The sequence below is a fragment of the Cajanus cajan genome, chromosome 2 (assembly GCF_000230855.2).
Source record: "Cajanus cajan strain Asha chromosome 2, NIPB_CcT2T_4, whole genome shotgun sequence".
Classification (NCBI taxonomy): domain Eukaryota; kingdom Viridiplantae; phylum Streptophyta; class Magnoliopsida; order Fabales; family Fabaceae; genus Cajanus; species Cajanus cajan.
In genome coordinates, this window is record NC_138518.1 from 61,826,887 (window position 1) to 61,844,246 (window position 17,360).

The 17,360-nt window shown below is 32.7% G+C and overlaps 2 protein-coding genes across 2 annotated transcripts; both read left to right on the plus strand.

The window, feature by feature from the left end:
• The first annotated feature begins 893 nt into the window (after positions 1 to 893).
• LOC109804678 (cytochrome P450 736A117) lies at positions 894 to 3,641 on the plus strand. Its single transcript, XM_020366509.3, has 2 exons — positions 894 to 2,203; positions 2,814 to 3,641. Exons 1-2 carry the CDS (start codon positions 1,319 to 1,321, stop codon positions 3,423 to 3,425), a joined length of 1,497 nt encoding a protein of 498 aa, XP_020222098.1. The 5' UTR covers positions 894 to 1,318; the 3' UTR covers positions 3,426 to 3,641.
• Positions 3,642 to 15,032: 11,391 nt separating this feature from the next.
• LOC145955107 (UPF0481 protein At3g47200-like) lies at positions 15,033 to 16,695 on the plus strand. The gene is made up of 2 exons (XM_083069809.1): positions 15,033 to 16,025; positions 16,615 to 16,695. Exons 1-2 carry the CDS (start codon positions 15,033 to 15,035, stop codon positions 16,693 to 16,695), a joined length of 1,074 nt encoding a protein of 357 aa, XP_082925935.1.
• The last annotated feature ends 665 nt before the right edge of the window (positions 16,696 to 17,360 follow it).

The window sequence follows — 17,360 nt, forward strand, 5'->3', positions numbered from 1 at the left end:
GCAGTGTGTCAGGTGGATATTAAATGGTTTTCCATCTGAATCACGATAAACCATTATTTTAGGTGGATTAGGCTTCTTCGAGTGATAGTTTCTTTTGTATGTGTAAATTCAGTTTATCACGGGTTATGTGGGTTGATTTATTAGATGTTTTAAAAAAAATAGTTAAAATTAAAATAAAATAATTATGTGTATTAAAATTTAATAATTAATAGATTTCAATTTGATAGGAGAACTAAGATTTCATATTTATAAAATTAAAGAGATTAAATTTCTTTATTTTAAAATAGAGTTTAAAATTACATATTAATAAAAATAAAAAATAAAAATGTCATTTATCCTTTCACAATACAAGCAATGCCTGTTAAGGTCAGAAAAACTAAATGTTACTGCATTAAGTGTAGGTGGGCACAGGATTTGTTGAAATGAAAATATGTTTAAACCGGGATACAATTACAGAGTTGTTTATATAGTTACATCAGATTGAATAGTTAAAAGAATAAGGTCAAATATACCATACATTAGTGGTCCACACCTCTTAGCACAAAACCACAAACTCCACACAAGCTAAGACGTAATACGCTGAACTCTATACTTACAACGGTTCTTGGTTACACATTAGTGGTCCAAATCTCTTAGCACAAAACCACAAGTTACAACGTAATACGATTGAACTCTAAACTTACAACTGTTGTCAGTTAAGAATTTTAAACCATGATAATTAAATATTTTAAAGTTTATGCAATGTTTTATTATAAATTTACTTTTATTTATGTTTTAAAAAATTAAGTTATTCAGCTAAATAATATTTACTTTGTTAGTTTAATAATAATTTGCTATTTACTTTATCCTATCAAAAATTAATTAATTTTAATATCGAGCATTTCGAGCTTGTACACATGTTTTAAAAGTTACTCGATTAGCTATACCAAGGGTGCATATCTCCAAGAATCTCCATGAAAGCATGCATGTGCGCCAAACATGAATACCTCCAAAAGCAACCTGCAAAACACCTAGACTTGCTATAATATTACCAAAATGCTCTCATAATTGACATATATTATAATCAGATTCTGTGTTGCAGATTTGATATCAGCCAATTATATTTGTTTTTAGTTATATAATTGACATATATTATAATCAGATTCTGTGTTGCAGATTTGATATCAACCAATTATATTTGTTTTTAGTTATATAATTGACATATATTATAATCAGATTCTGTGTTGCAGATTTGATATCAACCAATTATATTTGTTTTCAAGTTCTCTTTTCAACAAGAAGACGTTCCATACCCCAAGAAAACTTGCCTTCAATCTCGATGCTTTTCTTCATCCTCTTTCTTCTCTTCCTCCCTCTAATATTCATCATCAAACGTTATTCCAATGCATCAACCACCAAAAACTCACCCCCTTCACCTCCAAGGTTACCCCTACTGGGTAACCTCCACCAACTTGGTTTGTTCCCACACCGCACACTCCACGCTTTGGCTCAAACCTATGGCCCTCTCATGTTGCTTCACTTCGGGAACGTGCCAGTGCTTGTGGTCTCATCTTCTGAGGCAGCACGTGAGGTGATGAAAACCCACGACATTGTCTTCTCAGACAGGCCACAACGTAAGATGAATGACATCCTCTTATACGGTTCCAAAGACCTTGCAAGTTCCACATACGGAGAGTACTGGAGGCAAATAAGGAGCCTCAGTGTGTTGCACCTTCTTAGCACCAAAAGGGTTCAATCCTTTCGTGGTGTGAGGGAGGAGGAAACTGCTAGAATGATGGAGAACGTTAGAAAGTGTTGTTCTGACTCGTTGCATGTGAACTTGACTGACACTTGTGCTGCATTTACCAATGACGTGGCCTGTAGGGTGGCTCTTGGAAGGAGGTACCGTGGAGGAGAAGGGAGGGAGTTTCAGAAGCTGTTGTTGGAGTTTGGGGAGTTGCTTGGTGCTGTGTCTGTAGGGGATTATTTGCCTTGGCTTGATTGGGTGGACAAGGTTAGTGGTTTGTTTGGGAGAGGACATAGAGTGGCTAAACATTTGGATCAGTTTATAAGTGAAGTGATTGAAGAGCATGTTATGAATGGTAGAGATGTTGATGTTGATACTGAGGAGCAAAATGATTTTGTGGATGTTTTGCTTTCAGTGGAGAATAGTAACAGTACTGGCTACCCTGTTGATAGGACTGCAATTAAGGCCTTGATACTTGTGAGTAAGAACATTTTTTTATTGTATTCTGCTTTGGATCTGTGAGGTTTTGATTTTGCACATGTAGTTTTGCTTTTTCCTTACTTATGCCATTAATAGGATCACATGTTTCTCATAGTTGGAATCGATTAAATATGAAAATATGTAGAGTATATTTTGGTTTAGTGCATCTGTAATGTCTTTTATTATTGGACAGTGGTGTATGACCTTTAATTTGAAGTTTGTATATGATAATGAGTTTCCTAGGATGGTGTGTTATTAAGCTTTAACTGATATTGTGGACATAAGGATAGGTTCATAAATTGTGAAAATAAAATAAAGGTCAAGTACAAGAGTTTGCTGCCAAAGATATGCAGCAAGAAAGGAGAGAAAAAGGAAATTAAATATTCACTTTTTATCAATTTTTTTTCTTAGATGAATATGTTTTTCTTATATATACTACTACGTGACTTCCCCATGCATATTTTTTTCATGACTAAATAAGTCATGTGAATTGTTCAATGTTTATGAAGTTTTGTGTATACATAGTATATTGAAACTGAAACGTTTATTGTTAAATCATTGTCGTTTGGTAACTATAAGGTGTCTCATAATTTTTTGTTTTGGTTAGGACATGTTTGTTGCAGGTACAGACACCACACACACAGCCCTGGAGTGGACAATGTCGGAACTGCTAAAGCACCCAACTGTGATGCATAAATTGCAAGATGAGGTGAGAAGTTTGGTTGGTGACAGCACTCACATAACTGAGGATGATTTGGGTCAAATGAACTACTTGAAGGCTGTGATCAAAGAAAGTTTTCGCCTACACCCTCCTGTTCCCTTACTTGTTCCTCGTAAATGCATGGAAGATATCAAAGTGAAGGGGTATGACATTGCAGCTGGCACTCAGGTATTGGTGAATGCTTTTGCAATTGCAAGAGACCCTTCATCTTGGGACCAACCTTTAGAGTTTAAGCCAGAAAGGTTTTTAAGAAGTTCAATAGACTTAAAAGGACATGATTTTGAGCTTATACCATTTGGTGCTGGAAGAAGGGGTTGCCCTGGAATAGTGTTTGCCATGACTACAATTGAGATGGCAATTGCAAACCTTGTCCATCAATTTGATTGGTCATTGCCTGGTGGGGAGGACTTGGACATGTCTGAAACTAATGGCCTTGCTGTTCATAGGAAGTCTCCTCTCATTGCAGTAGCAACTGCATATACATATCAGAGAAATTGATATGTAATGATGACCAGAAAATGATGTTGTAATAAAAGGAATAAAGTTGTCACATATTGTGACACATGACTCTTCTTATCTTGTGGATGCAATTGTGGATTATTGTAATTGTGATACAGATATAAACTACTAATATTGGTTGGCACTAGAGTTTGGCAGTATGTTAATATGTATTTGTTATTATTTGTAGTTGTTATTGAACAATATATTTTGATATGTGCAAGTTTTAATGCATAAATTATTTTTATAAGGTGGGACTGAGGAGGGAATAAAATTGCTTGGGCTTGATAGAAAAACATTTGTAGACTAAGGGAAAAGAAGGATCGGGAATTAATTAAGAACATTGAGGCGTTTAAGGTGTTGGTTTTATGTTTAAAAATTACTCTAATAATAACAAAAGAAAAATCTTTAAATTTGTAATACACTAGTATTTTAGTTTGGACATTGTAAATACTAAATATTTATTATATGTAACTAAAAGTTATAATAAATAATATATGCATGTATTATATTGTAATATATAACTCATATTTAAATTTTATATAAATAAATATTTTTAAATATATAGACTATATTTTTAGATTTATGATAAATAATTTATATCAGTATAACATTATTTTTATTTATTGATAATCTATTTAAAATATTAAAATTTAATTAATGAATAAATAATCATGATAAATAAAAATGAAATACGATAAGAAGTTATTTTTTTTTAAAAAAACTCTCTCATAAAAGAAAGCTTCCTAAAATTGCATAAGATAGTTTCATGTTTATTTTTATAAACCGAGAAAAGATAACAACAAGATTGAGAAGCTACCCTAAATTATTCTTAAGAAGAATAAAGCTAAGGGCAAGAGTGGGGTTATCCCACGTACAAAAGGGTTGGGTTTGGTTAACACCAATCAAAACAAGGAAATGAGCAGCTCTATTAGCCTCTTTGTATACATGAGAAAAAGAAATTAGCTAGTTATATTTTATTAGGCTAAAAGTCTTCATGATTATTTCTGCATGCTGGTGCAAGCTCAGACATTGTTCAGAAATAATGATCTTCATAACTTCAAGGTTGTCAAACTCATAATAGATTTGCTTGAAGCCTTTGTTCCATGCGAGTTCTAACCCATGAACTATGGCAAGTAGTTCAACTTTAATGGGAACACTAGAGCCATCCATCATAGAGAATCTCAAGATCCAATTTGTCTGATGATTTCTAAAAATAGTTAATTCCAATCCGATTTGAAAGGGGTAAGAAGCTACCATCAACATTAAGTTTGCAAAAATCTTGAGGAGAAGGGGTCCATCTAGGGATGTAAAACGGACAAGTTGATGTTTGTTCCCCTTTCTCAACCACACTTGACCATATAATCATGTAACATGTAGACATTATAGAGGAATTTTTCTATATCCTAATGGTCATGCTAAAATATTCTATTGTTACACCATTTCCAAATCCACCTTGAGGTTACAATAAACAAGTAGCACTTTTCCTTCAAAAGTTTCCTTTTCAAATAGGTAGAGGGATAAGGGTATAGGATAGGAAGCCTATTTGAGATAAAATGAAGACATATATATCCAGACTTCCTTTACATGAGGCCAATCCCTAATGTAGTGCAAAATATCTTCACTTACATAAAAGCATGCAAAATATGTTGGTGAGGCTATGAGGTTTCTCTAATGATGAATCAAATTTATACTGGTATAGAATTTTGAAGGATCAACAAGAAGAATATGCAAGTGTATCTACCTTAATGGGTTTGCCGATGACCAAAGTCAAACCCATCTAAAAGCTCTTATCTTAATAGACCATGTAAAAAAGATTTTTTTTTTAGTAAAAAAGTCCATTGGTATTTAATCAAGATTTTATGTCACTTAAAAACAATCCAGTGGTATTCAATCTGGATTTTCAAGATTTTTTAAAGAGTCCATTAAAATTCATTGGTATTCATTTGAGATTTTTAACAACTTAAAAACAATCCATTGGTATTCAAAAATATAATGATTTTAAAGGATTGTTGTGTGTGTAACAGCCCAATTTTCACTGGGCCAAGGGCCCAATTAGGGTGGATCAGTAGCCCGGAACGGGCCGTTGCAAAAGTGTAACGGGCCGTTCCAAATGATGAAAATGAACCCATTTTTAAGTAGCAGAACGAGTCGTTCCAAAGTAGAAAATTTGCCTATTTGGGTTGTTCCAGAACGGGCCGTTCCCAAAGTGAAACGGACCGTTTCGAAATAAGAAAAATGCTTACAATATTTTAGTTGGAACGGGCCGTTCCAGTGGAAAATTTTGTGCATACTTGAAGGTTCCGGAACGGGCCGTTCCGCTTTCAGTACAGGCCGTTCCGGTAGGTGAGCCAGAATTCCTATAAATAGACCCTTATTTCTCTCATTTTCACACACCTTCTCTTCCTTCTCTCTTATGCTCTTCTTTCCTCTTCTTCTTTCTAAAGACCAAGAGGAACTCAGAGGATGAGGTTCTGCTCCAGTTTTTGTCCCGGTCCTTGTTTAAGGAAAGAAAGGAGGAGGTTATGTCCTAGTTCCTATTTATCCAGGTACGGAGAAAATGAGATTATTTATATGTAGGGTTACATGAGGGAATTGGGTAGAGGAAGAACCCTTAGGGTTATGAATAATTTTATAATTATTTCTGTTTGGAAAATTAATTGTCTTATGTGATTCTATATATATTTAGGACTACGAATATATGTTTAATTTGTAAAAATGATGCTCTGGGAGAGAGAACGAAATTATAGAAAAGTGTCTGTAAGTTAGGTTGTGAAAATTGGATGATTTCTGTTTGAGGAATTGAGGATCTCATTAGATTCTGTATGTGTTGAGGATTATAAATATGCTAATAATTTGTAAGAATGATGATCTGGGAAAGAGAACGAAATTGTAGAAAAGTGTCTATGAGCTAGGTTTTGGGACAATTGGGGATTTTACTATTTAGGTTAAAATTATATTAAATTGATAATTCTATTGTTTATTATATTAATTTATGAATGTTATTATTATATTATTTAATAAGAATTGATGATTTAGATGTGAATTGCTTGAGGGATGTGTAAACCCTTATTTTGTTAAACTTATCTGTTGAGTATGTGATATGGAATTGTGTATGTGATATGAAATCGTGATATGAGATGAGATGTTGTATGGATATGATTAAGAATGTGATTGCGATGTGTTTCCTCACACTAATGACTAGGGATGGCACGGCCCCTGGGTAAGTGGTGCTACAGGGAGGGCGTGACCCTAGCATGGTGTGAGATGAGTAAGACAGTTAACACACACCACTTATGTCAATTATGGCAGCCCTGACATAGGGTTAATTGCAAGAGACTGTATGGATTGTAATTGTGGTTCCTCACACTCATGCTTCAGGGACGAGCGTACTCCTGAATGATCAGGGATGATACGAACCCTGGGTAGGTGATGCTTCAGGGACGAGCGTACTCCTGGATGATCAGGGATGATACGAACCCTAGTATGGTGTGGGTTGAGTGAGGCAATTAACCCGTATCACTTGTGTCAGATGTGGCGAGGTCTTGGCATAGTGTTAATTGTAAGATTGACTTGAATTATGGATGTGGAAATGATATTGTTAATCGTAAAATTGTGTGGATTGTGATGGATTGATAAATTATGATACATGCTTGTATATATATGAATTATGATTTCATTATGATGTGGTTGTATGTACTTTGCATGTAGATATTTTCTTTTCTCACCGTATAAATTGTGGATGTTTTAGGTGAGAAAGATCCGGTTACGAGTGACATCTAGAATGCCAACAGTTGAATTGTGGGTATGCTATGATATTGTGACATTGGGGTAGAGGATTTTTAGGACAAATTTTATATGGATTTGGAATTGTAAATATGATTTTGAAAACAATTTGTAAACTTTCAAGTTTTATTTTCAATTATTATGTTGGTTATTGATAAATGAATATGAAGGTTTTATGTGAACCCTTTTACTAACGTTAAAAATTTTATTCTTTAGTTTATTTATATGATTATATTTATATATGTGTTGGGGTAGTAAGGGTGTCACATTTAGTGGTATCAGAGCAGGTCGATTCAATCGGCCGTTAGTTATGAGTCTGCTATGCTTGTTTGATAGAAGAATTATGTAGTGAAATGAATTGTGAGACTTATTGATATGCTGGTATGATGATTGATTATGTTTGTTGTTATTATGTACTATAAATGTTTTGCTTTAGGATAAGGATAATGATATGATGATGATGTTTCTCTTATGTTGTTAGTGTCGTACCTATATATTGTTTTCTCAGAATTCGACTGAAAGACATGATATAGCTTAGTTGATGATTACTCATTGGTTTTGATACTTCTTACTTATGTAAGAAGTAGTGGTTGAATAGTATCGCTCGTGTTGCGAGCACATGTGCCAGTAATAGTGGAGAAGCCTTGTGCTAGCCAACTAGAACTATTAGAACCTTGGGTGTGAGTGATACATTGATTTGTCGAGTGTACTAAGAGTTTACGATTGATGGAATTTCTGACATCTATAGTTGTAGCGGTTGAATCTAAGGTGGTTGTCTCCTTGGTGAGAGATTGAAATGATGGTAATTTCCTTGAGTGTTAGTACTGACATGTTAACCATTTATGGTTTAGGTAGCACGTGAGTTTTATTTTCTAAAGTCTGTTGTGCTAAATATGTGAGTTGTTTTGGTGGGAGGCTTGAATGGGAAGTTGAGGTGTGAGTTTGGAAGAGTTGAGGTATTTTTGCGGCATTAGATATATTGATACACTATTGTTGTTTGGTGTAGAAAATATTTTCACTACAGTTTTGTTGTGACAATATGAGTATCGTATTGACAGAATTAAATTTTTGCGGTCTTCATGAAGAATGTGGCTTTGGATATTATCTTTCCAATGGAACTGGAAAAAGATAAAACGGAGGTCTAGAACTTTAGTTATGACTGCTTTGGTGATCAGAAGTTTTGTTGTAAGCGCTGAATATACTTGAAGTGCTTTTTGAATTTTTAGCTAAGAAGGAGATCTTTTTGGAATCTTATGTCTTCATAAGAGTTGTAGCTTATCCACTTAGCTTTCGTTTGAGATAGGTTTGAAATCATTTGGATGAGTATAACTCTGTGTGTCAGGTAGATATATGCTGTCATGATGTTTTTGGGATTTTAGGCATAACAAGGATAAAAATAGATTTAGTGATGTTTTGAGGTTTGGTCATTGAAAGGTTGATTAAAATGATATGATGCTATGTAGTAAAAATTGGTTCATGTACATGTTATATGGTGTAAACGATGATCAATTCATACATGCTTAGGGATGGTATATGTGAAGGAGGTATTCTAATATGGTTTGATATGCAAGTATGTGGCCTTATGGATCAATTAGTGGATGTTTGTGTGTTAATGAGATTGACCTTAGGATATGATATCATCATATTAGAGTTAAGTGGGAAGATATATCCAATATAGATTTAGACTAGATTATCTAAGTATGAATTTTGATTGTTTGAGGTGTGTGTCTTAGGCCATGTAATTTCTTGCGGAGGTATAATGTAGATCTACCTAAGGTAGAAGTTGTGCTTAAGTGAGAGTTACCTAAGTCAATTAGTAAAATTAGGAGTTTTATTGGGATAATTTATAGGAAATTTATTGAGTAAATTTTTAAGATAGCTGTTCACGGTTTAAACTGCTCTCACTTTTCTCGTCGTTACTATAGGAATCGCTTTTGCCTTCTTTCCTCTGGTTATTAAGATATTTCAGTTCACTAGGTTGTCTCTTGCCTACCCTTGGAATCAGCAGTAGTTCGAAAGATTAATCTATATAAGGAATTCTTGGACTTATGTTTATTTTTAACTACCCAAAACATTTCGTCGCTTACTTCTCTGGGTCACTTACTATTACCTTTGACTGGATTGACTAGGAAAAGAGTTGCCTTTGTATGGGATAACAAATGAGGAGGTAGTTTTCAAACTCTTAAGGAAAGATTGACTAGTGTTAATACTACTAGATTTTAGTAAGACTTTTGTGATATATAGTTATGCTTCTAAAGATATGTTTGGGAGGAGTATTGGCAAGAAGGAAAGGTAGTAGGTTATGATTTTAGGCAATTGAAAATTCATGAGAGGAATTTTCTTATCTATGACCTTGAGTTAGCAGCTTTAATATTTATACTAAGATTTGGAGACACTATGTATATGATTCTAAGCTTGAAGTATTTATTGATCGTTAGAGCCTTAATTATCTGTTGACTGAAGGAGTTAATTATGTGACTAAAGAGATAGTTTAATTTCTAGAGGACTAATATTTCAAACTTAGTTGTTAATTGAGTAAAGCTATTGTGGTGACCGATGTTTTGTGTAGGAAACCTTTATATTTATCTTCCCTTATGATTAGAGAGATGAATCTTTTTGGCTCAAATTAGAGATTTAAGTTTGGCTTATAAGGTTACCCTTAGTAGTGTAAGACTAAGTATGACTTGAGTAACGAATGAATTGTTGAAGAAAATTGGAGAAGCATAATTAGTTGATTCATTTTGGTGACAAGATATAAGGCTATAGGATAAGGTGATGGATAAGAGTATGACTTGGGTGTAGATGGAGTGGTGAAATTAGAGGACTGATATGAATACCGAGTGTACTTACGCTTAGGTGCTTAATCTTTAGAGATGATCATAGAAGTAAAATCAATATTGTGGCAGATGCCTTGATTATGATGACCTCTGGTATATTATTTTTGATGATTTAAGGGTTGGATTTGATTGAAGAATTTAGAGACTAATGCTTTGTGTGTAAGATTATCCTTAGGAGCATTGAATTGATTATGTTGAAAGTGACTAGTGAATTAATGGATGAGAGTAGAGAAGCTTAGGAGTTAGAGCCTTTCTTAGAGAACCAAGTGGAAAAGATTGGTAGGAGTATAGACAACTTTTCTGAGTAGAATCGATGTTGTTTGAGATGCAAGAACAAATTTGGGTACTTAGTAACCTTCAATTAAGAAAGATGATTTTAAAGGAAGGACATTCATTTAGGAGCTATTGAGGTGTATCGGGACCTTAGGAGGATGTATCAGAGTGGTGCAGCGGAAGCATGATGGCCTAAGGTGAAGAGAGGAGTAGAGGAATTGTATACTCGTGATTAGTATGCTAGAAGTCTTTAGGAATTTTTGTAGCATTTAGACGTCCTATTTTGGAAGTGAGATGGTGAGGGGATAGACCTTAATTGTAGGTTTGTCTGAGACGCTTGAGAGATCGATTCTATTTGGGTTTTAGTGGATAGACTCGCCAAGTTTACCTGTCTTACCCTTAGATATTCTTTGATGAAATTGATAGAGTTGTACATCAATAAGGTAGTGAGGTTGCATAAGAATTAGAAAGTAAGAAGCGAGGAGTCTACCATTACAAAACTTTCAGGGACGAAATTTCTTAAAGGAGGGGAGTATTGTAACAGTCCAATTTTCACTAGGCCAAGGGCCCAATTAGGGTGGATCAGTAACCCGGAACGGGCCGTTCCAAAATTGGAACGGGCCGTTCCAAATGACTAAATATACCTAAATGAACCCATTTTTAAGTAGCAGAACAGGCCGTTCCAAAGTAGAAAATTTGCCTATTTGGGTTGTTCCAGAACGGGTCGTTCCCAAAGTGAAACGGGCCGTTCCGGAATAAGAAAAATGCTTAAAATATTTTAGTCGGAACGGGCCGTTCCAGTGGAAAATTTTGTGTATACTTGAAGGTTCCGGAGCGGGCTGTTCTGCTTTCAGTACAGGCCGTTCCGGTAGGTGAGCCAGAATTCCTATAAATAGACCCTCATTTCTCTTATTTTCACACACCTTCTCTTCCTTCTCTCTTATGGTCTTCTTTCCTCTTCTTCTATCTGAAGACCAAGAGCAACTCAGAGGATGAGGTTCTGCCCCAGTTTTTGTCCCGTTCCATGTTTAAGGAAAGAAATGAGGAGGTTATGCCCTAGTTCCTATTTATCCAGGTACGGGGAAAAGGGGATTATTTATATGTAGTGTTACATGAGGGAATTGGGTAGAGGAAGAGCCCTTAGGGTTATGAATAATTTTATAATTATTTCTGTTTGGAGAATTAATTGTCTTATGTGATTTTATATATATTTAGGACTACAAATATATGTTTAATTTGTAAAAATGATGCTCTGGGAGAGAGAACGAAATTATAGAAAAGTGCCTGTAAGTTAGGTTGTGAAAATTGGATGATTTCTGTTTAAGGAATTGAGGATCTCATTAGATTTTGTATGTGTTGAGGATTATAAATATGCTAATAATTTGTAAGAATGATGATCTGGGAAAGAGAACGAAATTGTAGAAAAGTGCCTGTGAGCTAGGTTTTGAGACAATTGGGGATTTTACTATTTAGGTTAAAATTATATTAAATTGATAATCTTATTGTTTATTATATTAATTTATGAATGTTATTATTATATTATTTAATAAGAATTGATGATCTAGATGTGAATTGCTTGAGGGATGTGTAAACCCTTATTTTGTTAAACTTATCTGTTGAGATGTTGTATGGACATGATTAAGAATGTGATTGCGATGTGTTTCCTCACACTAATGACTAGGGATGGCACGACCCCTGGGTAAGTGGTGCTACAGGGAGGGCGTGACCCTAGCATGGTGTTAGATGAGTAAGACAGTTAACACACACCACCTATGTCGATTATGGCAGCCCTGACATAGGGTTAATTGCAAGAGACTGTATGGATTATAATTGTGGTTCCTCACACTCATGCTTCAGGGACGAGCGTACTCCTGAATGATTAGGGATGATACGAACCCTGGGTAGGTGATGCTTCAGGGACGAGCGTACTCCTGGATGATCAGGAATGATACGAACCCTAGTATGGTGTGGGTTGAGTGAGGCAATTAAACCGTATCACTTGTGTCAGATGTGGCGAGGTCTTGGCATAGTGTTAATTGTAAGATTGACTTGAATTATGGATGTGGAAATGATATTGTTAATCGTAAAATTGTGTGGATTGTGATGGATTGATAAATTATGATACATGCTTGTATATATATGAATTATGATTTCATTATGATGTGGTTGTATGTACTTTGCATGTAGATATTTTCTTTTCTCACCGTATAAATTGTGGATGTTTTAGGTGAGGAAGATCCGGTTACGAGTGACATCTAGAATGCCAACAGTTGAATTGTGGGTATGCTCTGATATTGTGACATCAGGACAAAGAATTTTTAGGACATAGATTTTATATGGATTTGGAATTGTAAATATGATTTTGAAAACAATTTGTAAACTTTCAAGTTTTATTTTCAATTATTATGTTGGTTATTGATAAATGAATATGAAAGTTTTATGTGAACCATTTTACCAGCGTTAAAAATTTTATTCTTTAGTTTATTTATATGATTATATTTATATGTGTTGGGGTAGTAAGGGTGTCACAGTGTGAGATGGATTTTGAAGGACTTTCTAGTGTTATTTATAAATACCAAATTCATAAAACAATCTCATCCAAACTCATCGGATTTTGAAGGATTGTTTGAAGTGACTTTTCAAGAATTTTCAAGTGAGTTTTTCATTTTTTTTCCTATGCTCATGTCTTCTCCATTTTTTTCTCTGCTAATAATACTGCACTATTGTTCATTGCTCATATATAATATTGTAGTACTGTTCTTATCTCATTCCCCTATTTTGTGAAACTCCGATATGTAAATAATAGAGTTATTGACTAGCTCTATTTTTTTGTTCGTTCTCTTTAATTGACTTGCTTTATTTTATTCTATGTAGTTGAATTTGTTCCTTTATATAACACAAAAAAATGCTTGATATCATAATCTCTACAATATATATATATATATATATATATATATATATATATATATATATATATATATATATATAAGATGAATTTGTTAGGGTTTCTGTGAGTAGAATGAGATGAAAATGGATCTTAGTTGGGGGAAGAATCCTCTCAGCATAAAAAATGCGATCTCTCTCCTTTCCTTAAGTTTATTACTCTTATCCCTTCTCCTTTTATGACTCAACAATTATTTTATTTTTTTTACTATAAATTTTTCTTTTTATTTTTATATCGTGAAATTATGATTTTTTTATGTTTTAAAAAAAGAAAATTAACATAATACATTGCAATATCTAATTTTTTAGGGTTTAGGATTTATGCCTTCATTAGCTTATTTTTTAAAAGAAAAAATATTGTTAAAATATTTGTTATAATAATTTACATTTATAAATATCATTAAAAATTATCATATAATATATAACTAAAATAAAATATATATATATATATATATATATATTCTCTATATCTAAATGATTATTCTTTAAATAATAATTATAATTATAATAATAATTATTATTATACTAATATTATATATATTACATATGTAATAAGGTAAATAATTTTTTTGTGGATTATGAATTTCCTAATTAACGCTAATTTTTAGCTTCATTTCGAGGTGTAAGAATTTGCAAGTCAGGGTAATGACCCTGAAAATGAGAAAGAATTGTTCAATCTTCGTCATGCGTCTTTAAAGAATGTGATCGAGAAAATATTTTGTATTTTTAAATCAAGGTTCACAATTTTTAAGTCAGCACTTCCATTTTTATTTAAGACACAAGTAGAACTTGTGTTAGTATGTGCAGTAGCACTATATAACTTTCTACATAAAGAATATCTTTCCGATGAATTTTCAATTGAAGCCGTGGATGAACCTTCATCTTCAACGTTACCAGTTAATGAAGATCATACTTTTGAACATATTATTCAAACCCAGGAGCAAGAACGAAAAAACGCTAATGCTTGGAAGACTAGTATAGCTACAAATATGTGAGTGAATGCTATTTAAGAGGATAAGATATTATGGAGAATTATTATTATTATTATTATTTATCTGGACATTATTATTTTTTATTATTTTTTTCTTTGACTCTTTTTAAATTTGAATGTATGAATTTTTTTTAAAATTTTATCAAATGTCAAAAATCTACGAAAATTCTACAAAATCCACAAAATTCCACAGAATCCATTAAAATCCTGATTTAAAAGTCTTGCAAAATCCATTAAAATCTTGATTTTAAGTCTTGTAAATCCTGCAAAATCTTAAAAGTCATGAAAATCCTACAAAATCTTTTAAATTCCGCATGATTTTTTTTAGTTAAAAAAGTCCTTTAAAATCCTAATCCAATACACCCCCCTTATGTTGTGCCTCTAATTTATAAAATTTGTATTTGTATTAGATAGTTCTGGAAAAAACACAAGGAATCTTAGCAAAAATTTTGGAGACCAGCCAACTCTTCAACGATGAGCAGAAAATTTGATGAGAAGCTTGCCCAACTAAAAAAGGCTGAACAAAGATTTTTCAAGAACAGAATTTCAAGTCCCAAGATCCAAAGGGTACCTCTTTTGTTGCGACGTAATGACAGGTTTGTGAAGTATTGTATACCAAAGATGATATCATTTGGTCCCATCCATCATGGTAGTGAAATTCTAAAGGAAGGAGAGCATTATAAACTTCTATAGACATCAAAGTTTGTTGCAAAATACAATGAAAATCGAGATTCGGATGAAGTGACACAAGTTTTGCTTAAAAGAATAGAAGGTAACATGGAAGAATTGAAGAAAGAGTTTGCTGATGACGTGATATTGGAAGGGAAGTATGATGACAATGACCTTGCTTGGATGTTGTTTGTGGATGGTTGTTCTTTGCTTCATTTCATGGAAAATCTTGATATACAGTGTCCAGAAGCACTAAACCTTATGCTTCACCATCTATTGCAAATTCGCACAGAGGCAATTTTGTTGGAAAACCAACTTCCAAGGAGATTACTTGAGATGCTAAGCAGAAAGAAAAGTCCCACGTTGGAATTTTTATTTTTCAATGTTTTTGACTGGGGTGCACAAAAACTTCGTGGCTCAAGAAATGTCATTGTCCAAAATCCTAAACCAATTCATTTACTCGATTATAATCGCTCAATATACCTAAACCAGCAAGATGACGGTGATAAAGACAACAATTTTCAAATAGACCCAAATGCTGGCAAGTGGTATACTTGTAAGAACGTACGAGATCTAAAAAGAGCAGGGATTCGGATGATACCAAATTTGTCAGCAGAAAATCCATTTGCTTGGAATGGAATTCATTTCAAATCTAAGTGGTTTAGTGGGGAATTGAGACTTCCAATATTTCATTTCCATGATAACGAGGCCTATTTTTTTCGGAACCTTATAGCGTATGAGATGTGTCCAGATACTCGTAGCAAATATGAATTTTGCTCGTTCATTTCATTCATGGATTCATTGATTGACAATGCTGAAGATGTGAAGGAGCTGAGATTAAGTGGTATATTTTCAAACTTGCTCAGAAGCGACGAAGACTTGGCCAATCTCTTCAGTGAATTGGGTGTTGATCTGCCAACTAATAATTTTTCTGACTGGTGCCTCTGTAATGCTGTGGCCTTAAGCAAGAAACATATTGCTGTTAAGCAGCAAATTGAAAAGCATTACACAACTAAGTGGAAGACATGGTTGGCTAAAGCTTACAATACTCATTTCAGTACCCCATGGACTATAATTGCCTTTTTTGCTGCATTACTAATTGTAATTCTTACTTTTATCCAAACCTTTTTCACCATAGATCCCAGATGATTCATGAAGCATCTCGTGTATTAGTTTGGAGTGAGCTGTAATTTTTCAGAAACATAATGCGTTTATATGTCCTTTATGATGAATTGTTGATTGGTCCATATAATTTTGTTCTCGTCGTCTGTAGATACTATATGCATTGGAAAAAGTGGACTCTGTAAATTTCAGAAGATAGGTTTAAGACGATAAACAACAACTATGTAAATTTGGTCAACTAAAAAATGGTTACAGATATACTATATTTTTATTACATTATACATTTAATATATTAAACCTTAAATTAAAAAATAGCATGTTTTATTATATTAAAGAAATAATAATAATAATAATAATAATAACAAATCTAAAATAGATATATTAAATTTTTATTTAATTTATTTTTTGCTGTCATATTTATCAGTTCTCACCTTCCAGAATAGAAAAGGAATAATATTTAAACCTCTAAGTCATATGATATGATAGAAATAGAGGGTGCTACACTTAATATGCATAAATAGTTTATTGAGTGATGTTTTTGCTTGTTTTTCTAAATAATTTGTTACAGGTTAACAAATATCTAGAGAACTACCAGAGAGCCCTTAGTGGATTTGAGGCTGTTGCTTTAAAGGATCCAGGTCTCTGTTAGGTCTCTTATTTATTTTCTTTAACAATACATAAAAATTTATATAAGTTTTAATTACGTAAAAATAAATGCTTATAGTATAATACACCTTCTAAAATACCACTAAAAATTTAATGTTGGTTAAAATATTTTTTTTAATCTCCATAATTTCACTTATTTTATTTTTGTCTTTTATAGTTTAAAATAGATATTTTTAGTTCTTATATATATTTCTTTAATTCTTTTTATTCTCTATAATTTAAGATAAATCTTTTTATTCTTTATATTTGTAATTTTTAATCTTTTTAGTCCCTATCATTAACTTTTTTTATAATGTTGTGTGTTTTGTATTAATGTGATAGAGGTATTTAGTTTTGTGTGAATAAAAAAAAATCTTAACAATAAGCGTTGCAAGTGAGGTATCAAACACAAAGTCTAGATAAATCTAATTTAAAATAATTTTAACAAAATAAATTCATCACACTCAAAATTAATACATTTGTCATGTCAATATAAAAGAAAAATAATTTTACAAAAAAAAATTAACAATAAATAATAAAGGAATTAAAAATTACAATTGTAAAGACAAAAAAAATTATCTTAAATTAATTTTTTTTTAAAATTATTTTAAACTATATGAAATAAAAGGTAAGAAAAAAAAGAAGTGAAATTAGGGATTAAAAAGTATT

Bases quoted from the DNA above. Each gene is read 5' to 3' on its own strand.
- LOC109804678 (XM_020366509.3), top strand. From the start codon at position 1,319: ATGCTTTTCTTCATCCTCTTTCTTCTCTTCCTCCCTCTAATATTCATC. The intron at 2,204-2,813 runs GTGAGTAAGAAC...TGTTTTGGTTAG, and splicing joins CAATTAAGGCCTTGATACTT to GACATGTTTGTTGCAGGTAC.
- LOC145955107 (XM_083069809.1), top strand. From the start codon at position 15,033: ATGGAAGAATTGAAGAAAGAGTTTGCTGATGACGTGATATTGGAAGGG. The intron at 16,026-16,614 runs GTAATTCTTACT...AATTTGTTACAG, and splicing joins TTTTTGCTGCATTACTAATT to GTTAACAAATATCTAGAGAA.